This window comes from Macaca fascicularis, chromosome 10 (genome assembly GCF_037993035.2).
Source record: "Macaca fascicularis isolate 582-1 chromosome 10, T2T-MFA8v1.1".
Lineage (NCBI taxonomy): Eukaryota > Metazoa > Chordata > Mammalia > Primates > Cercopithecidae > Macaca > Macaca fascicularis.
Genome location: NC_088384.1, coordinates 13,436,067 through 13,458,004, shown reverse-complemented (window position 1 = coordinate 13,458,004; position 21,938 = coordinate 13,436,067). Strand labels below are relative to the sequence as shown.

The following is a 21,938-nucleotide window of genomic DNA, read 5'->3' as shown; positions in this document are numbered from 1 at the left end:
ATTCTTCTCCTCAGCATATAGATCATTCTCAAGGATAGAACATATGGTAGGCCACAAAACAAGTCTTAAATTATTATTATTGTTACTATTTTTTTTTTGAGACAGAGTCTCGCTCTGTTGCCCAGGCTGGAGTGCAATGGCGCAATCTCAGCTCGCTGCAAGCTCTGCCTCCCGGGTTCACGCCATTTTCCTGCCTCAGCCTCCCGAATAGCTGGGACTACAGGCACCTGCCACAATGCCTGGCTCATTTTTTGTATTTTTAGTAGAAACAAGGTTTCACCACATTAGCCAGGATGGTCTTGATCTCCTGACCTCGTGGTCCACCTGCCTCGGCCTCCCAAAGTGCTGGGATTACAAGCATGAGCCACTGCGCCCGGCCAAATTATTTTTTAAATTTGAAATCATATCAAGTATCTTCTCTGATCACAATGTAATAAAACTAGAAATCAAAAACAAGGTATTCTGCAAACCATACAAACACATGGAAATTAAATAATATGCTCCTGAATGGTCAATGAAGAAATTAAGAAGGAAATTTAAAAATGTCCTGAAACAAATGATAATGGAAACACAACATACCAAAACCTATGAGATACAGTGAAAGACGTACTAAGAGGAAAGTTTATAGCTATAAGTGCCTACATCAAATAAGTAGAAAAACTTCAAAATAATCTATGATGTCTCTTAAAGAACTAGAAAAGTAAGAGCAAACCAAACCTAAAATTAGTAGAAGAAATAATAAAGATCATAGCAGAAATAAATGAAATTGAAACAAAACAAAAATTGAAAGATCAACAAAATAAAGTTTTTTGAAAAGATAAACAAAATCAACAAACTTTTAGCTAGACTAACAAAAAGAGAAAACCCAAATAAAAAAACCAGAAAAAAAGAGACATTACAACCAATATCACAGAAATTCAAAGGATTATTAGAGGCTACCATGAACAACTATATGCCAATAAATTGAAAACCCTAGAAGAAATGGATAAATTCCTAGGCATACACAACCTACCAAGAGTGAACAGTGAAGAAATCCAAAACCTAAATAAACCAATAACAAGTAATGAGATCAAAGCTGTAATGAAAAGTCTCTTGGGAGGCAGGGACGAGTGGATCACCTGAGGTCAGGTGTCAAGACCAGCCTGGCCAACATGGTGAAACCCTGTCTCCACTAAAAATATAAAAAACTAGCTAGGTGTGGTGGTGGTCGCCTGCAGTCCCAGCTACTTGGAAGGCTGAGACAGGAGAATCGCTTGAACCCAGGAGGCAGAGGTTGCAGTGAGCTGAGATTGCACCACTGCACTCCAGCCTGGGCGACAGAGCAAGACTCCATCTCAAAAATAAATACATAAATAGGAAGGCTAGTGTGATACAGGATATTCTGTCATGGCCAGAAGTGGAAGTTCATCCCATAAATTTGATAGGCAGCCTCCCCTCCCCTCCCCTCCCCTCCCTCTTCCCCTCCCCTCCCTTTCCCTTCCCCTCCCCTCCCTTTCCCTTCCCCTTCTCTTCCCTTCCCCTCCCCTCCCCTCTCCTGTCCTCTCTCTTCTCCTTTCCTTTCCTGTTTTTGGAGTTTTGCTCATGTTGCCCAGGCTGGAGTGCAGTGGCACAATCTTGGCTCACTGCAACCTCTACCTCCAGGTTCAAGCGATTCTCCTGCCTCAGCCTCCCAAGTAGCTGGGATTACAGGCGCCCACCACCACACCCAGCTAATTTTTGGTATTTTTAGTAGAGACAGGGTTTCACCATGTTGGCCAGGCTGGTCTCGAATTCCTTACCTCAGGTGATCCACCTACCTTGGCCTCCCAAAGTGCTGGGATTATAGGCATGAGCCACCACGCCCAGTTGGGTCAAGATATTTTCTAAATTTCACTGTGATTTCTTTTCTTTTTTAAACCATAGATAATTTACATGTATCTTGCTTAAAATTCAAACATATGGGCTTATTTATAGTTACATTTTTTGCTATTGATTTCTAGCTTAATTGCACTGTAGTTGGAGAACATAGTCTAAATCTTTTCAGGTATCTGAAATTTGTATTTGCTTTATGTCTCGCATAGGTCAGTGTCTATAATTTTTATATAGGTGTGCTTGAAAAGAATGTGTATTCTGTTAGTTGGTAGAACAACTGTTTTATATATGTTCTGTGGTCTGAATGCTTGTGTCTTCCTAAAATTCTTATGTTAAAATTTAATTCTCAGTGTGACAGGATTAAGAAATGAGGCTATTAGGAGGTGATTCGATCATCAGGCTTCTGCCCTCATGAATGGGATTGGTGCCATTTAAAAAGAGGCTTGCAGGGCACGGTGGCTCACACCTGTAATCCCAGCACTTTGGGAGGCCGAGGCAGGCGGATCACGAGGTCAGGAGTTCGAGACCAGCCTGGGCAACATGGTGAAACCCCATCTCTACTAAAAATACAAAAAATTAGCCGGGCATGGTGGCGGGCGCCTGTAATCCCAGCTACTCAGGGATTCAAAAAATAAACGAAGCCAGAAGTTGGTTCTTTGGAAAGATTTTTAAAATTGGCAAATCCCTAGCAAAACCCAAGAAATAGAAAAAACACAAAGTACCAACCCTTCAGATCCTCCATATATTAAAAAGAAAATAAGATCTGCAGATAAATTTGACAACTTAGGTAAAATGGAAAAATCCCTTGAAAACACAACATACCTAAACCGACAGGAGAAGAAAATCTCATAGTCCTATATTTGTTAAAGAAATTGAATCCATGTTTTAAAAGGTTCCTACAAATAAACTCCAGGCTCACATGGTTTTACCCATGAATTCTTCCAAACATTTAACAAAGAAAGAATACAGGCTGGACATGTGGCTCATGCCTGTAATCCCAGCACTTTGGGAGGCTAAGGTGGGAGGACTGTTTGAGCCCAGGAGTTCAAGACCAGCCTGGGTAACTTGGTGAGATTCTATCTCTACAAAAAATTTAAAAAATTAGCCTGGCATGGAGGTGCGTGCCTGTAGTCCCGGCTACTTGAGAGGCTAAGGCTGGAGGATCACTTGAGCCTGGGAAGTTGAGGTTGCAGTGAGCCGTGATCGTGCCACTGAAGTCTGGCCTAGATGAGAAAGGGAGACAAGAAAGAAAAAAAGAAGAAAGAAAGAAAGAGAGAGAGAAAGAAAGAGAGAGAGAGAAAAAAAGAGAAAGAAGAGAGAAAGAGAGAAAGATCTTCAACAATTTTCAGAAAATAGGAGAAAGGAATGTTTCTCAAAGCTTTAAGATAGTGAAGGACTTCCTTAAACAAGACACAAAAAGCACACCGTAAAGAAGATGAACAAATCTGATTTCTTTAAAACTAACAACTCATGTTTATCAATAGATACCATTAAAAGAATAAAAAGGCAAAACACTGTGCGTACAGCTGAACGTGTATCACCGACAAAGGGTGTATATTTAGACTACACGTGTACCAAAAAAAATCCTAAAACTCTATAAGAAAAAGATAAACAACTTTATTTTTTAAATAGTCAAGAGAATTCAGCTGATACTTCACTGAAGAGGATATCCAAATGGTTATTCAATGTATCAAAAAGTACTCAACTTCATTTGCAATCAGGCAAATGCAAAAGAAAACCACAATAACATACTACTAGACACCAGACAGAATGACTAAAATTTAAAAACCTAACAGTACCAAGTAACAGAAGATATGAAGTAACAGAAAGTGTCATTCACTGCTGCTTGGAAAACAGATGGGCGGTATTATTTACTAATGTTGAAGACAAGTTACGGCCAAAAATGCAGCCGGTTCACTCTTAGGTATATGTCTACCAGAAATGTATGCACCAGAAAAACTAGAAATAACCCAAATTTTCATCAGTAGTAGAATGAGTAACTAAAACTGTGATACAGTAGACAATGGAATTCTACTGCAATGAAAATGACAACTGCACACAAAACATATCAATCTCACCAACAAAATGCTGAACAAAGAAGCCAGATACAAAAACCTTTATCTTGGCCGGGCGCGGTGGCTCATACCTGTAATCCCAGCACTTTGGGAGGCCGAGGCAGGCAGATCACGAGGTCAGGAGATCGAGACCATCCTGGCTAACGTGTTGAAACCCCGTCTCTACTAAAATACAAAAAATTAGCCAGGGGTGGTGGCCGGCGCCTGTAGTCCCAGCTACTCAGGAGGCTGAGGCAGGAGAATGGCGTGAACCCGGGAGGTAGAGCTTGCAGTGAGCGGAGATTGTGCCACCGTACTCCAACCTGGGCAACAGAGCAAGACTCTGCCTCAAAAAAAAATAAAAAAGCCTTTATCATAAAAGGCAAGATATTGGTTACCCTTCTTTGGGAAGAGGGGACAAAAGGAGGGCTTCCAGGGTGCTGTAATGTCCTATCTCTTGATTCAAGTGGTGGTTACACAGATGTTTGTGATAAATCACTGAGCTGTATATCATTTTCTCTATATGTGTCATATTTTGCTATTTTTGCAAAGTTTAAAGAGAGAAAATAGGTGGAGAGAAATGAAGACACTTGAATATAAGCAGTGCCTAGAGGAAAAAGTAGAGTCAAGAAAGAATTTTTTTTCAAACAAAAAAATAACCCATTGTATAGTGATGGAAAATAACTTAGGTCAGGCCATTATAACAGAAAACTATAGACTGAGAGGCTTAAACAACCTTTATTTCTCACAGTTCTAGAGGCTAGGAAGCCTACGATCAAGGTGCTGGCTGATTGAGTTCCTGGTGAGGGTTCTTCCTGGTTTGCAGACGGCTACCTTCCTGTTGTGCCCTCACATGGCAGAGACATATCATCTCTTTGATGCCTCTTCTTATAAGGGCACTAATCCCATTCATGAGGGCTCCACCCTCATGACCTAATCACCCCATAGTGCCCTACCTCCTAACACCATCACACGAGGAATTGGGGCTTCAACATATGATTTTGGGGGATACGTTCAATCCATAGCAGAAAATATATAGTAGAAAAGGGGAAAGTGTTATGTAGGAAAGAGGGGAAATAATTGTTCAAATGGTGTCAAGAAGTAAATGACAGGGGATGATGGCCTTGAATAGGGGGACCAGCCTCAGCTAGACACATTGGTGCTGACAACAGGGAATGTGGAGTAAGCAGGGACAGAGGTGTGTGCATGGGGTGGAGCGAATTCTCCTCTGGCTGTTTCTGTTTTCTTAGCGAGTCTATTTTCTCAGCGAGACAGCAGCAGGGCTATCGGCTGAGAGTAAGCGTGGAGGGGAAGGGGCTGCAGGCTGAGGGGAGGGAGGGAGGCATGCCTTCTGGGAGACTGGGAGAGGGGTGAACACAGAAATGTAGAAAGATGTCAAACCACATCATAGGCTCACTGTGGCTCACGTTGTGATTTCAAAGTGAGAGCAAATAGGGCCGGGCAGGGTGGCTCACAGCACTTTGGGAGGCCGAGGTGGGCACATCACCTGAGGTCAGGAGTTCAAGAACAGCCTGGCCAACATGGCGAAACCCTGCCTCTACTACAAAAAAATACAAAAATACAAAAATACAAAAATTAGCTGAGCATAGTGGCGGGCACCTGTAATACCTGTAATACTCAGGAGGCTGAGACAGGGAGAATTGCTTGAACCCAGGAGGCGGAGGTTGCAGAGATCACGCCACTGCACTCCAGCCTGGACAACAGAGCAAGATTCCATGTCGAAAAAAAAACAAAAAAAGAAACTGAGAGCAGTCAGCAGAAAGCCATGGTGGAGAACTGGAATCAAGCAGTTCTGGGGTTGATGATGCCAGGACAAAGAAGAGAGAGAGAAGCAAGGAGGCAGGAAGTGTAGGCGAAGGAGTGACAGTGACAGGTCATGGAGTCCACGCTGGGTACAAAGCGAGGCACATGAACGGGATGGGGCTGGGAAAAGCAGCCAAGAGCAATTCACTGTCAATGGGGAGAAGCACTGTGCGCGTGGAGAACTAGAGGGAACGAGCTGGAAAGACGGAATGCAGAGACTGGAAAGTGGGGTGGTTGAAAGTTGTATTTATGGGCCGGGCGCGGTGGCTCAAGCCTGTAATCCCAGCACTTTGGGAGGCCGAGGCGGGCGGATCACAAGGTCAGGAGATCGAGACCACAGTGAAACCCCGTCTCTACTAAAAAAAAATACAAAAAATTAGCCGGGCGCGGTGGCGGGCGCCTGTAGTCCCAGCTACTCAGGAGGCTGAGGCAGGAGAATGGCGGGAACCCGGGAGGCGGAGCTTGCAGTGAGCCGAGATCGCGCCACTGCACTCCAGCCTGGGCAACAGTGTGAGACTCCGTCTCAAAAAAAAAAAAAAAAAAAAAAAAAGAAAGTTGTATTTATGGGAGAGCTGCTGTCACTGGCAATGATAAAGGCCAGCGCGTGGTCATGCGAACGTGGAGGGGTCAGGAACCAGAGGCAACGCTGAGTCGGGGGCTCACATCTTTCAAGATGTTGGGGAGCACCCCAGGCTCGTAGATTCTTATCACCAGGGGTGACAGTAAGCAGTACTGCAGGTGACAGAAGATTCAAGGCTGGGAGCAAGGAGGACCCTACCCCACCTCCAGGCCCACTGGGAGAGGGACGGGGAGAGAAAACTCTCAGGGGGCTGTGGGGGAAGCGGGGTCCTTCGAGGAGAGCCAGGTGTGGGTCACAGTGAGGAGGTAAAGGGGGGATTCAGGAAGAAGGCGGGGTCCTTCGAGGAGAGCCAGGTGTGGGTCACAGTGAGGAGGTAAAGGGGGGATTCAGGAAGAAGGCGGGGTCCTTCGAGGAGAGCCAGGTGTGGGTTACAGTGAGGAGGTAAAGGGGGGATTCAGGAAGAAGGCTGAGGCTCTGGAGGACGCAGGGGGGTGTGTCTCTTCCCTCCCTTCCAGAACCCCAGACTGAAGCCACCTGGCCTCCACTCTGGGAAGCCTCTGCTCTGCCTCTGCTTGGGTGGGAGGGGTCTGCGAACCTCTTGAAAGGGGCTGTGTGAGCCTGTTCTCATTTCCCGGGGGCCTCAGGGGGTCCCGGACCAAAAAAATGCCAAGGACCCTCACACTAGAGCGGTACCTGAGTCCCCAGTTTCAAAGCCCAGCACAGGCCCTTCCTGCCCACAGGCTCCCCACAGGGCCGCTCCTCTGTCCTCTGGGCCTTTCCTGGTGCCTTGTCTCTGCAGGGCCTTTCCCTCCAGCTGGTGGAGTCTTCTGGACCCCTTAAGGTCCATCGCTACCCCAGCCACCCTAGGGGAGCCTGTCCCACTCCCTCTGGTCAACACACTTGGCCTGCAGCAACCACGGATACATCTAGCCACTCGGCAGATATTTACCATGCACCCACAGAGAGCCCGGCACAACACCGGGCATCAGGAACGCAGAGGAGACTTGGCCCCAGGCTCTGTCCCTCAGGAGCCCTGCAGTCTGGAGGGGAAAGAGATGTGGAAACAGACCCACGGCAACCTCAGGCAAGAGGGGCTGTGTCTTGGCCACATGGGCGGTGCTGAGGCTCTGAGTGGGAACGGGACAGACCCACAGAACAGGGAGCTGTGTGTCCAGCCAAGGAGTCGGGGAGGAGCATTTGTAGCAGAAGGAGAAGCAAGGGCAAAGAAGCTGTGTCAGGGACAAGGCTGTGTAGGGAACACAAGGTCCCACTCTAACATTATCTCACTGAAGGATGGGGACAGAGCCTCCTTTTCTGGCAGAGACCTGCCGCTTTCCACTCTGCTTGGTGAGGATGGGATGTGGGCAGATTGAATGGATGGAGGAGCTGGCCCCAGAGTACGTGGCCGAGACACAGGGCACTCCACTCATCTGAGGTTCCTGATAAGCAGTTTTATGGCGAAGTCCCAGTCTAGAGAGCCTCAAAAGCCAGCTCCTGGTAGGGAAGCACAGATCACACGCTTCTGTCATCCTTCCCAGGATGCCTGGGAGGTACAGCCCTGTTTCTGCTGAGATACCAGTGAGAGGCTAGCCAATTTCATCAAATGTCATCTGTTACAAGTCAATGCCAGCCGTAAATGATTAATTTGTACCAGGAACAGAAGTATCTATGCTATCATAATGTACACAGGCATATTACAAGTGACCCTTGGGGGCTCACATGGGGAGAGCTAGGGCCCCCGCACCATAGGTCAGGCAGGAAGGGCCAGGATCAGCCCAGAGCGGTGGAGCTCCACTCAGCTCGCCACACTACAAAGCGGCCCTGACGTAAGAAAGATAAACGAGTGGGTTCTGGAGACAGGTGACAGGGTCTGAATAATCACTACACTGACCAGCTATGGAACCTTAAGCAAGTTCCTTAAATTCTGTGAGCCTCTGTTTCCTCATCTGTAATAGGAGGTCAGTAAAGACCCCACCTCATGGGACTGTCGTGAGGGTAACATGAGTTACTGCTTAGACTAGTGCCAAGCCCAGGCGTGCAGGACCCGCTGGGAAACTGCAGATGCTACTGTCACCGTCTGTAGCAGCAGGGTCCAGTCTCTCCACCCAGCAGCAGTGCTGTGGGACTCTGGCCTTAGGTTATACAACCCAAGAATTCGGAAGCTCCTAATTCCATCCCCCAGGTTCATCCAGAAGCTCAGCCTGGCAGCTCACTGCAACAGCAGCAGCAAAAGAACAACAGAAATTCCTCCACCTGGAGCGGAAGGCCAGCGGCCCACGCTCACTCTAACATGCGTCAAGTACTCAGGACAGTCCAAAGGCCTCCAGAGCAACATAGGAGGATGATCGTTTAGAAGGCAGAACCTCAGCCCCCAGCCAGAGGAAGTCCAGTGCGCCAGGCCTGCTCTCCACAAACTGCAGGGTGCTGAGAGGAGCTGGGAGAACACTGCAATGACCACCCCTGGCCCTGGAGAACCCCAGTCCTGGAGAACCCCAGCCCTGGAGAACCCCAGGGCTCCGGCAGTGCCCTGACCCTCCTCCACGGCCTCGACCCCACCCCACCTCGTCGCAGCCCTCACTCCAGGTCACACCCTAGGTCTTGGCATTACCACTTCTGGGACCCTTGGTAACCTCAACCCCTGCATCCCAGTCCCCATCCTCCACCTCCCACTTCCCAGCTCGCTCCTTCAACTGCCCTGAATGCAACAGTCCTCCACCCTCCACCCAGGTGGCACAGAGGGCCTGGCACACAGCAGCCCTCAATTAATACTGTAAAGCTGAATTAATATATTACATTCATTTATTCCACAAACCTGATCTATGCCAGGCACCTGCTGGGGGCCGGGCACACTGTCATGAACCCAACAGACATAGTCCCTCCTCTCACAAGGTCTGTGGCCTACCAGGAAGGCAGGCTCCCCAGTGCAGGGATGGGTGCCATGGGATGCCCAGCAGAAACTCCTAATCCAGCCTGCAAGTCAGGGGAGGGCAAGAAGAAGGGAGGCAGGCAAAGAAAGGGGAGTATTCCAGGCCACAGTAAGAGTCTGGGCAAAGGCCAGGAGCACAAGGTGGCATGAGCTGAGAACACAGAGGCAGACACTTGATCACACAGGGCCCTCTTAAGCCATTAAGCACCTGACGTGTTAAGAAAACAGGAAGCCAGGCCGGGCTCGGTGGCTCAAGCCTGTAATCCCAGCACTTTGGGAGGCCAAGACGGGCGGATCACAAGGTCAGGAGATCAAGACCATCCTGGCTAACACGGTGAAACCCCGTCTCTACTAAAAATACAAAAAAAATTAGCCGGGCATGGTAGCAGGCGCCTGTAGTCCCAGCTACTCGGGAGGCTGAGGCAGGAGAATGGCGTGAACCCAGGAGGCAGAGCTTGTAGTGAGCCAAGATCGCGCCACTGCACTTCAGCCTGGGTGGCAGAGCAAGACTCCGTCTCAAAAAAAAAAAGAAAAGAAAACAGGAAGCTGGCTGGGCGCGGTGACTCACGCCTCTAATCCTAGCACTTTGGGAGGCCGAGGCGGGCGGATCACGAGATCAGGAGATCGAGACTATCCTGGCTAACACGGTGAAACCCTGTCTCTACTAAAAATACAAAAAAAATTAGCCAGGCATGGTGGCGGGCACCTGTGGTCCCAGCTACTCGGGAGGCTGAGGCATGAGAATGGCATGAACCCAGGAGGCAGAGTTTGCAGTGAGCTGAGATCATGCCACTACACTCCAGCCTAGGTGACAGAGTGAGACTCCGTCTCAAAAAAAATAAATAAATAAAAATAAAAGAAAACAGGAAGCCCTTGAGGAGTTAAGCAGGGGACTGACCAATCAGATTTGCCCTCTGGAAAGAGCGCTGTGACAGCAGCTTGGAAGAGGATTAGAGGAGTACAGGCCACAGCCAGAGCAGCAGAAGACATGTGCACGATTGCGGCCTAGAGAAGTGAGCCAGCAGCAAGACCGAGGGGGAAAGAACCTCTGGTTTTCCACTGGCATGTGGCTGTCTGCAACACAGGCAACACTTCCCAGTCTCCCTTGCAGTTAGCTGTGGCCATGTGACCGGGTTCTGGCCAATGGGATGTAGGTGGAAGGCAAGCGTGCAACGTCTATGAAGTGTCCTTGAGGAGGGGGAGACTGACCTTCTGCACCTTGCCCTTCCACCCTCCCTCTGGCTGGAAAGGTGGATGTGATGGCTGGATCTGGCACAGCCAGCTGGGATGATGCTATCTGCTGAAATGGAAAGGCTCGGGTGGGAGCAGGTTAGAGAGGAGAAGATAAAAAAGACTCCAGAGCTATGACTGTGAAAATCAATAAATCAATAAAATTTAGAAATAAGACAAACAAGGCCGGGCGCGGTGACTCATGCCTATATCCCAGCACTTTGGGAGGCCGAGGCGGGCAGATCACAAGGTCAGGAGTTCAAGACCAACCTGGCCAACATGGTGAAACCCCATCTCTACTAAAAATGTAAAAATTAGCCAGGGGTGCTGGCGGGCTAATCCCAGCTACTGGGGAGACTGAGGCAGGAAAATCGCTTGAACCCAGGAGGCAGCGGTTGCAGTGAGCCAAGACCATGCCACTGCACTCCAGCCTGGGCAACAGAGCAAGACTCCGTCTCAAATAAATTCATATATATGCGGCCGGGCGCGGTGGCTCAAGCCTGTAATCCCAGCACTTTGGGAGGCCGAGACAGGTGGATCACGAGGTCAGGAGATCGAGACCATCCTGGCTAACGCGGTGAAACCCCGTCTCTACTAAAAATACAAAAAACTAGCCGGGCGAGGTGGCGGGCGCCTGTAGTCCCAGCTACTCGGGAGGCTGAGGCAGGAGAATGGCGTAAACCCGGGAGGCGGAGCTTGCAGTGAGCTGAGATCCGGCCACTGCACTCCAGCCTGGGCGACAGAGCGAGACTCCGTCTCAAAAAAATAAATAAATAAAAAATAAATAAATAAATAAATAAATAAATAAATTCATATATACATACATACATGGAAACAACACAGCAGCACAGACAGAGAAACGGATTGGGAAACAGAAGACATCGATTCTATTTCTTCACTGCTTCCTGTATAATCTAGGACAAATCACTTGTCATCCCAAGCCTGTTTTCTCACATATAAAATGGGATACTGCCTTCCTTGCCCACCTCCATGGGTTAGCAGAGAATGTGCTAACCCAACATACTTAAAAACATCCTGTAAAATTGTAATCCCAGCACTTTGGGAGTCCGAGGCGGGCGGATCACAAGGTCAGGAGATCCAGACCATCCTGGCTAACACGGTGAAACCCCATCTCTACTAAAAATACAAAATATTAGCCGGGCGTGGTGTCGGGCACCTGTAGTCCCAGCTACTCGGGAGGCTGAGGCAGGAGAATGGCATGAACCCAGGAGGCAGAGCTTGCAGTGAGCCGAGATTGCACCACTGCACTCCAGCCTGGGCGACAGAGCCAGACTCCGTCTCAAAAAAAAAAAAAAAAAAAAAAAAAATCCTGTAAACTATAAAGTACCACCAAATAGCTTAGGTGTAGCTAAGAAGCTGCTGGCAAAGGACTGAATCCCACTGGGATGGAGGTCTGCCCACACTGGGGCTTAAGCTGGCTGAGACAAATCTGGAATCCTGTCAGTTTTACAACTGACAGAACTTGGTGATTCTTGGTGCGTGGAGATTGGTGGTATCCCCAGGCCCATGTATCTCAAAAGTGGGGCTGTGCAGCTCTCCAAGGAATGGACCCGCGCCCTGGTCAGCTGTGCCTGCAGTGGGGCTCTGGAGTTGCAAGTGCAAGTCTGCCCCATCCAGGGTCAGTCCTGATTGAGTCTGGCTGGAGGGTGGTCCACTCAGCCCCATTTGCACTCAGAATCTGGAATGGCCCCGCTGTGTTAAAACTGGTGCCTGGACTGGCCACTGAGCTGCATTTAGCCCAAGCAACTCTGTCTCAGGTTCCTTGTGGAGTCAGGCTCTGAATTCTCACCTGATTGGATGGGGCCCTGATACCTGCCTTGCTCTTCTGTTGGTGGCAGCCCCTCGCCCCCAGCCTGAGACTTTCAGAGACCCCTCCTGCCATGCCGCTTCAGTCAGAATGAGTCCCCAGCTGCTTCCTTCAGTCTCACTCTCAACAAAGCCCTGCATGCACCCAGGATCCGGCCAGAGCCAACTGCCTGCAGGCTCACACCTCCACACCTCTGTATGGCTGGAACGACCTTATCCATTCTGGTCTGCCACAGAGGCTCCTCCTCACTCTTCCAGATGCAGAGGAGCTCTCAATCCCCTCCTTGTGATCCACACCGTTTCCTAGGCTCTCCCTCTGTCAGAGCACCCCTCAAGGGGTGCTATGATGCCTGTTTGCACTGGGCCTCCCCCACCAGACTGTACATTCCTTAAAGATACAGGGCATGTTTGTCATCTCACAGGGCCAGCCAGGACTGGCCTGGAGCCCAGGACTCTGGAGACACTGGAGGTGTCTGGTGCATGCTGAATGGATGGCTGACAGGACAGCCAGATGGATGGGTGAGCGGAAACAGGAATATCTATCTGAGCCCAACTAGATGCCAGTCTGCCAAGCGCTACTGGGGCCTGCATTTGGAATCTTGGCTGCTTCTCCCCTTTTCCCAACCAGCTCTGCCATCAGCCCGGTTCCCTCGGCCCTGTCCTGGCTTTCGAGCCTTCCCTTCGGGCCCGGGGCAGTCCCAGCATGCCCCAAGAGGCGACAGCTCTGTTCGGCCCTCTTGAGCAAACCTTGGGCAGCCCCTAAGAGAATGGCCATGCCCTTAAAGAGCCAGGGCTAGGCAGGGTGTGATGGCTCACACCTGTAATCCCAGCACTTTGGGAGGCCACGGTGGGCAGATCACCTGAGGTCAGGAGTTCGAGACCAGCCTGGCCAACATGATGAAACCCCATCTCCACTAAAAATACAAAAATCAGCTGGACGTGGTGGTGAGTGCCTATAATCCCAGCTACTCAGGAGGCTGAGGCAAGAGAATCGCTTGAACCTGGGAGGCAGAAGTTGCAGTGAGCCGAGATCCTACCACTACACTCCAGCCTGGGCAACAGAGCAAGACTATCTCAAAAAACAAAAAACAAAAATAAAGAGCCAGGGCTAAAGGTTCTCCCCATGGGCCTTATCTGACGTGGCCCCTATCAGTCTCCCTGTCCTTCCTTCTTCCCTTTGTCCATATAGGTCGAGCCTCCAGGCTTCCAACCCAGCCTCATGCTGCTGGACACTGACGGGCCAGAAGTGTGGAGTCTTAGAAGCCCTTCCCTCTGGTCTAAGAGTACAGTCTCCCCTCTCTCCCACCCCTCTCCAGACCCCTCAGATAGAGACCCAAAGAAGCTGCTTCTTGGCCAACAAGACCTCCAATCTGAGATGTGGGGGAGTCAAAGGAGAGAAGTACGTTCCCGCTGAGCATCACCCACCGGAATCCACTCTGTGGGCTCCTGGGGTTGACCAGGACGCAGTCCCAGGTGCGGTTAGGAGTGTTCTGGAACAGAATCAGCTGCCCTTCCTCCCGAACTCGGTCACTCGAGGTGTAGTCGGCCACAGCCACCTCCTTCACCCGGAATGGGTTAGAGAACAAGTTGGTGACGCCACTGAGGGTATTGACCAGGCGGCCGAAGAACTGCATCTTCTGCGGAGCAGGTGGGGAGGCCCCACCGCCTTCCCCCTCAGTCTGGAAGAAAACGAGGTCTCTGGTCAGCCAGGTGCGGTCTCCCATGCCAACCTCACCCAGTGTCGCGGTTTCCTGCACAGACACCCAGATCGCTCCCCACCAGCCTTGTCCCCAGATCCTGGGCCTAGAGGGACCTGAAAAGGAGGGGAACGAAAAAGAAACAACACTGAATGGGAGGTAAAAGTGATAGAACCCTCAGGCCAGGCTGGGGACCTAGAAGGCTGTCCCCTTGTGCTGCCACTGTGCACAGGTGACCTTAACTGCCTGCTTCCTGACCCAGTGTCCCAGCAGAGACTGTTTCCTCACCTGTAGTGTGTGGTACTGACCAAGGGAGACAGCACATGTGAACATACATTATAGGCAGTAATGCCCTCGACAAATGGAGGGTTCTCACTATATAACTTATAGAGAGAACCTTTCAGCCCTCAAAGAGGCCAACGTGGACCAGGCACAGTGGCTCACGCCTGTAATCCCGGCACTTTGGGAGGCTGAGGCAGGCGGATCATTTGAGGTCAGGAGTTTGAGACCAGCCTGGCTGGTGAACCCCGCTTCTACTAAAAATACAAAAATTAGCCAGACGTGATGGCAGGCGCCTGTAGTCCCAGCTGCTCGGAAGGCTGAGGCAGGAGAATTGCTTGAACCTGGGAGGCAGAGGTTGCAGTGAGCTGAGATTGCGCCACTGCACTCCAGCCTGGGAGATAGGGTGAGACTCAAAAAAAAAAAAAAAAAAAAAAAAAAGAGGCCAGAATGGATCATTTCACTTCCGCAAGCAAAATCAGTGTCCCCCCTCCTAGACACCAAAAGGTGACCAGTATCATGTCACACTCTATCGGAGCAAGGGGATCATCGGCATCGGTCTAAATCCTTTGTTTCCTGCTACCACAGGTTTCTCAAAGAACTCCGAGAGGCAGCACACAAAAGCAAGCTCCTTGGAAATGAACGCACTGCGCCTTCTGCGGCAGCAGGTCGGGGAGCCCTGCAGAAGATGCCATTGAAGACTCAGGAGCAGCAGTGTCTGGGTGGTAACTTTATGTTGTATATTCAGAGTCATAGTTTCTGCCACGGAAATTGACCCCAGTGTTGATGAAATTAGATACCTTGTTATTTCCTAGGTTCCCAGAAAATACACTGCCTTCCTAAGGTACTGTCACCAAAGCCAGGTGCCAATCAGACGGACGCCGCCCTCTGCCTCTCTGCCAAGATGTTACCAGACAAAAGACACTAAGGACACAGTATGGGTGCCCTGGGGGAGAGAGGACATCTGAGTGAACACTGGGTCACAGCCACATTCTTCCCTGGCCTATGTGCTGAGCACAGGATCAACCCTGGGGACAGAAGGAAGACAAAAGCAAGGGGTCCACTAAGAGGCACACGAAAAGGAAAAAAGATCAGTAAGAATAATTATGCTGCCAGGCGCGGTGGCTCACGCCTGTAATCCCAGCACTTTGGGAGGCCGACTCAGGAGGATCATCTGAGGTCAGGAGTTTGAGACCAGCCTGACCAACATGGAGAAACCTTGTCTCTACTAAAAATACAAAAAATTAGCCAGGCATGGTGGTGCATGCCTGTAATCCCAGCTACTCAGGAGGCTGAGGCAGGAGAATCACTTGAACCTGGGAGGCGGAGGGTGTGGTGAGCCGAGATCGTACCATTGCACTCCAGCCTGGGCAACAAGAGCGAAAGTCCGTCTCAAAATAAAATAAAATAAAATAAAATAATAAAAGATTATAACAACTCAAGAAAAGTTCGCAGTGTCCTGTCACAAGGCTCAGTGACATCTCTCGATGTCTATCCGGAATGTTCTTCCTCTCCTTTTCTGTCTGAGAAAGCCCTGATCCTTCTTCAAATCCAAGCTTGGTTCTCATGGTTCTCACCTCCTTCTTAAAAATGTTTTTGTTGGCTGGGCGCGGTGGCTCAAGCCTGTAATCCCAGCACTTTGGGAGGCCGAGACGGGTGGATCACGAGGTCAGGAGATCAAGACCATCCTGGCTAACACGGTGAAACCCCGTCTCTACTAAAAAAATACAAAAAACTAGCCGGGCGTGGTGGCGGGCGCCTGTAGTCCCAGCTACTTGGGAGGCTGAGGCAGGAGAATGGCGTAAACCTGGGAGGCGGAGCTTGCAGTGAGCTGAGATCCGGCCACTGCACTCCAGCCTGGGCGACAGAGCAAGACTTCATCTCAAAAAAAAAAAAAAAAATGTTTTTGTTGTTGTTGTTCTGAAACAGTGTCTGGCTCTGTTGCCCAGGCTGGAGTACAGTGGCTCAATCATGGCTCACTGCAGCCTCTACCTCCTTCCACCTCAGCCTCCTGAGTAGCTAGGACTACAGGTGTGTACCAACCACCATGCCTAGGTAATTTCTTCAAAAAAAATTTTATAGAGGCTAGGCATGGTGGCTCATGCCTGTAATCCCAGCACTGTGGGAGGCTGAGGCGGGCGGATCACTTGAGGTCAGGAATTTGAGACCAGCCTGACCAACATGGTGAAACTCTGTCTCTACTAAAAATGCAAAAAAATTAGCTGGGCATGGTGGTGGACACCTATAATCCCAGCTACTTGGAAGGCTGAGGCAGGAGAATCGCTTGAGCCCAGGAGGTGGAGGTTGCAGTGAGCTGAGACAGCACACTGCACTCCAACCTGGGTGACAGAGTGAAGACTCTGTCTCAGAAAAAAAAAAAAATTTATAAAGACAGGGTCTCACCATGTTGCTCACGCTGGTCTTGAATGCCTGGGTTCAAGCAGTCTGCCTGCCTCGGCCTCTCAAAGTGTTGGGATTACGGGTGTGAGTCACCGTGCCTGGCCTAAAATGTTCTTGATACACCATCGCCAGACGCCAGGTTCTCTCTCCTTGCTCTGGGCTCTCCCTCACTTTAAACACATCTGTACTATTACACCCCAGCACGTTACAACTGCCCCTCCTGCCAGACTGTAAGCTTCGTCATCCTCCTACCAAACACTCCGGTGCATCTTTCTGGCACCATCCTGAAAGCTTTCTGTACATTAATCATTTTGTCTGCACAACCCCTCTATGAACTGGTTACTATTATTATCCTCATTTTACATACGAGAACACCAAAGAACGGAGGGGTAAACTCACGGGCCCAGGGTCACCCAGCTAGTGGGTGGAGCAGTGAAAGCTGGCGCCCAGCTGGGCTGGCCCAGAGTCTAAGTTTCTCAAAGGCAGCTGCTCGTCTTTTCATCTCCGTCCACAAGCTTGGCTCACAGAAAGTTTGTCAAAACAAAAATTTAACCGAGTAAATATTATGCATAGAAAAAACAAAGACTGATAGAAAACAAACCAAGATAGACTGACAGAAAACATGCCATTGAGTAGATGAGGGTGCTGGGTTTATGGGCTTTTTTTTTTTTTTTTCCTTTTCCTTATTTTCCAGATGCTATGTAAAGCGATTATAGCTTTCAAAGGAAGTAACAGTGTAGGCTGAGCCTCTGGGGGCTGCAGCCGGGAAGATGGGGACCCATGGGGGTCAGGCCTGGCCTGGAAGAGCGGCAGAGAGGCGCCCCCGAGGATGGGCCTGCAGAGACCTGGAGGGGTGCTCCCAGGAAAGGCAGAGTCAAGAGCATCCAGCACCCACGAGCCTCAGGTTAAGGGAGAAAGCCAACAGGGGTGCAGTGAAATCAAAGAAAGATTCCACACCCCCACAGAGCCTCCTTCCTCAATGCCCCAGCCTGCGTCCCCACCACCAGGGCCTGGGGCTGGGGGATGCCTCCCACACACCCACAGCAGTGTGTGGCCACAGAAAGGACAGGCCTGGGCCGGGCGCGGTGGCTCAAGCCTGTAATTCCAGCACTTTGGGAGGCCGAGGCGGGCGGATCACAAGGTCAGGAGATCGAGACCACAGTGAAACCCCGTCTCTACTAAAAATACAAAAAAAAATTAGCTGGACGCGGTGGTGGGCGCCTGTAGTCCCAGCTACTCAGGAGGCTGAGGCAGGAGAATGGCGGGAACCCGGGAGGCGGAGCTTGCAGTGAGCCGAGATCGCACCACTGCACTCCAGCCTGGGCAACAGCGTGAGACTCCGTCTCAAAAAAATAATAATAAAAATAAAAAATAAAAAAAAGAAAGGACAGGCCTGGCTGGCATCCAGCCTTCAGGGTTGGCGGGAGGACGAGATGACGCAATGGAGGGAAGGTGTCTGGGACACAGGCCGACCGTGGGCACACAAACAGTGGCCATTGTTATCACTAGGTGGAAGAAAGGAAATGACAGCCACGGGGCCACATCCTGGAACACTCACGGCATTGCCAACCAGGAAGGCGGCCAGCAGGGAGAAAGTGCTCACACGTGCTTCCTTCTGTCCCCGCCACCCGGACCCCGGAGCCCAAGCTCTTCCCAGCACAGCTGCAAGAGGGGGATGCTGGGGGGCAATCATGCCTCACTTTGTCTCTCCCCCTGGCTTCTCACAGCCTCCTACCCTTGACCTTCCCGTGGGGTAGACAATCACTTTTCCCTACTGATGACCGGCCCCTCCTGCTCCTCACCTGGGCTTCTCCCTGCACCCCCAGGATGCCCGGGTCACCTGACACAGACCCCACCTCGGCTGCGTCAAGCAGCTCTCTCAAACACCACAAGCAGAAAGACAAAGACCCAAGACCTTTGGTGGTGGGGGTTGACAGTGACAATTCTGCCTGTCCAAGCCAGGCAATTTCCAGGTACCAATTTTGGTCCCCCCCTCAAGGGAAGTCAGATATTTCTGGCCTTTTTCCTTATCTCTGCTCACCCATCCCCTGTCAAAACCAAGCTCGCCTGCTGGGTTCATTCAGGGAAGACTGACAGAGAGTGTGCTGGTGTGAGGCTCCCCTGGAGGAGCTGAAGGGCGGGAGGAACAAGTATTATTATCCCATCTCAGAGATCAAGAAACTGAGGCCCAGAGAGGCCCCCAATTGTACATGTTCAAAGGGCAAATCAAGGTAGGGCACAGTGGCTCACGTCTGTAATCCCAGCACTTTGGGAGGCTGAGGCAGGCGGATCACTTGAGTCCAGGAGTTTGAGATTGGCCTGGGCCACATGGCGAGACCCTGTCTCTACAAAATATAAAATAAAATTAGCTGGGCATGGTGGTGGGCACCTGTGGCCCCAGCTACTCGGGAGGCTAAGGCGAGAGGATCACTTGAGCCCAGGAGGTCGAGACTACAGTGAGCCAAGATTGTACCACTGCACTCCAGCCTGGGCAACAGAGCAAGACCTTGTCTCAAAAACAAAACAAAACAAAGGACAAATTAAAGCTGATGTCCACCAAAAAAGAAAAACAAACAAAGAAACAAAAAACCTTGAGTGGGAACAGAGGGAGATTAGAGTCAATGGGAGAATCTCTGATGAGTTCCCTGGAAGTGACTACCTGGGTTCATAAAACAAATAGTCACTGTAGAGACCCAAGCCCAGTCCCTGTTTCGCTGAGTGCACAGTCCCCTGGGGGAAGGACTGCTACAGGAGATGACTTTTGAGCTGAATTTTCCAGGAAGAATAGGAGTTTGCCAGCAGGGGGATTTGGCGAGAGGCCTTCACAGCGGATGAAGCAGATCAGAACACGGGGGAAGGCAGAGATCGGGGGCTTGCTTGGCCCACCCACGAACAGTGAGTATTTTCATGGGGACTGGATGGCTGGAGAGGGGAATGTGCCGAGAGGAGGGGCCGCGGTTAGTGCTGTGATCAGTGTGAATACAGGTCACCCGGAGTCACTTGTCCAGCGGGTGCTATGTCAGTCATGCCCCTAGTCATGCCCAGGGAAGCTCCTCTTACGATGAGGAGCCAAGCCCCAGAAGAAGTGCAGTAGAGGACAGGGACCAAGAGGCTTGCTCACAGCGGGTGGTGAGGGAGAAGTCAGTCCCAAAAATCTGGTTCCTCCTCAGCCACGAATTCCCTGAAGGCCCCTGGGCAGGTCTCAGGCACGAGAGGAGCGGTCCCTGCCCTCTGGTGGTTGCTGTCTTCTGCAGCCGCCAGGCCTGGGCAGTCCCCTCTCCTCCCCTTTGGAAGGTCTGTGTGAAAACCGCTTTTCTGGAGGGAAAGGGGCCTGCGCTTGCGTCCTCCCTGGAAGGCTCTCTCCCGTTCCTGCTGGAGCCCCTGCTCATCCTTCACGGCCCAGCTGCCCGCTCTGAATGCTCAGAGCACCAGAGCTCCCTTCCAGCCTGCATGGTACCTGACCCAGCCTGACACCCCTCCATGCCCACTGTACGATGCAAATCCCGCTGCAGGTCTCCCTGCTGACCCTGGCCAGTGGCGCCCCATGACCTCCCAGGGAAAGCCCAGACTCCAGTATCCAGGAGAGCTGGCCCAACTCACCCCTCCAGCTCATCCCTCACCTCTACTCCAGCCACGCCGCACCATCGATCCTCCCAGAACACGTCAAAGTCACGTCTCAGTGCACCGGGGGGTACCGCACATACGCGCCATCGGCTTAGTCCGTCCTCCCCGCTTTCTTAACCCGAGTGTGTGCTCCATAAAGGACAAATGAATAAATCTGTTCTTGTCCATCAAAATTCAGCTCAGGTGCCATCTCCTCTGAAAATTCATACCTGCCCCTCCGCCCTGCAGCCTGGTGTGCCTGCCCCTTCTCCCCAGCACCCCACACCACCCAGGGGCCAGCCCACAGGAACATACACCATGTGAGAATGGGGGTGCATCTGTTGGCTTGGGCTGCCCACCCCACCCGCTTTGATTTGTTTCCCTAAGCACCTAGCATGATGTTCCCCACAGTGGGTGTTTAATAAATGTTTGGTGAATGAATGAGTGAGAATGAATGAAGGACCCAATTACAAGCCCACGGGGCCAGCACCTCTGAAGCCCCTGGACACACTTTATTCCCTTGAAGGTGATAACAGGGATCACACACTGTTCCCACCCACTCTGAGCTGCCAGGCTCCTCTCCACAATGGATATGGAAATATCGTGCTCAAATCCCACCAGTGGCTACAGGCTCCCCTGGGAGAACCTGTATCCAGCACCTGCACTGCTTCAGGAGTGGCCCTAAGTGATCGGACTAATCCCTCCCCAGGCTTCAGCCTGGAAAGTTCAGCTTTATATATAGTCAGGGTGCTTAGGCTGAGCTCACTCCTAGTGCAAGCAGGAAAGGCTCCAAGCCTTCTGCTTCCTTCTTGACTAAGCTGAGAGCAAAGGAGCCGGACAGCTGCCCAAGAGGTGCGTGACAGGAACCCACAGGCAGCAGGCCAGGAAGCAGACCTCACGGCTTGGCCACGTGGGGGATTCCGGGAGCACACACACAACTGCCCAAGGTGGAAATCAGGCCTCACGAGCCCCAGCTGCTGACGACAGGATGTCCCATGATTGGAACAACTGCTGGATGGTCCTGGCAGCAGAACCTGGCAGCAGTGACACCCTCCTGAGCACCCTCCTCCCACCCAGTCAAGACAGAGCAGGCCGAAAACTCAGGGTCTGCTCAGAGTGCCAAGCTGCCCTGACTTCCTTCCTGCAGCTCCCACCATCTGTGCCACCCAGCATGTGGGCATGCCATCACACACTAGCCTCCGGCCTCTCACAAGGCCACCATGCTTCACGGTTGGCAAAGGGTTTCACGCTTGTTATCTACCTCCAAGCTCACAAAGAAACAGGGAAGGTGCAGCCGGGTGCACACCTGTAATCCCAACAATTTGGGAGGGCGAGACGGGCAGATCACCTGAGGTCAGGAGTTCAAGACCAGCCTGGCCAATGTGGTGAGAAAGAAACCCCGTCTCTACTAAAAATACAAAAAAAAAAAAAAATTAGCCTGGCGTGGTGATGGGTGCCTATAATCACAGCTATTTGGGAGGCTGAAACAGGAGAATCCTTGAACCTGAGAGGCAGAGGCTGCAGTGAGCCGAGATCACGCCACTGCACTAAAGCTTGGATGACAGAGTGAGACTCCATCTCAAAAAAAGAGAAAAAAAGAAACAAGGAAGGTGCGATCATTCTCCCTGTTTGGCATGTGGGGAAATCGAGGCCCCGAGAGAGGAAAT

General features: G+C 51.0%; 1 protein-coding gene across 19 annotated transcripts in view; it reads right to left on the bottom strand.

Moving 5' to 3' along the window:
• PLA2G6 (phospholipase A2 group VI) overlaps positions 1-21,938 on the bottom strand; it is a 96,414-nt gene that overhangs the window by 45,716 nt on the left and 28,760 nt on the right. For all 19 annotated transcript variants that reach the window (XR_012418739.1, XR_012418738.1, XR_012418740.1 and 16 more), the window contains exon 2: positions 13,718-13,971. Coding sequence is in view for 9 of the 19 variants with exons in the window: in XM_045363638.3 (XP_045219573.2) it covers positions 13,718-13,926 (209 nt within the window). In the remaining 10 variants the exon portion in view is untranslated. The remainder of the gene's footprint in view (positions 1-13,717; positions 13,972-21,938) is intronic.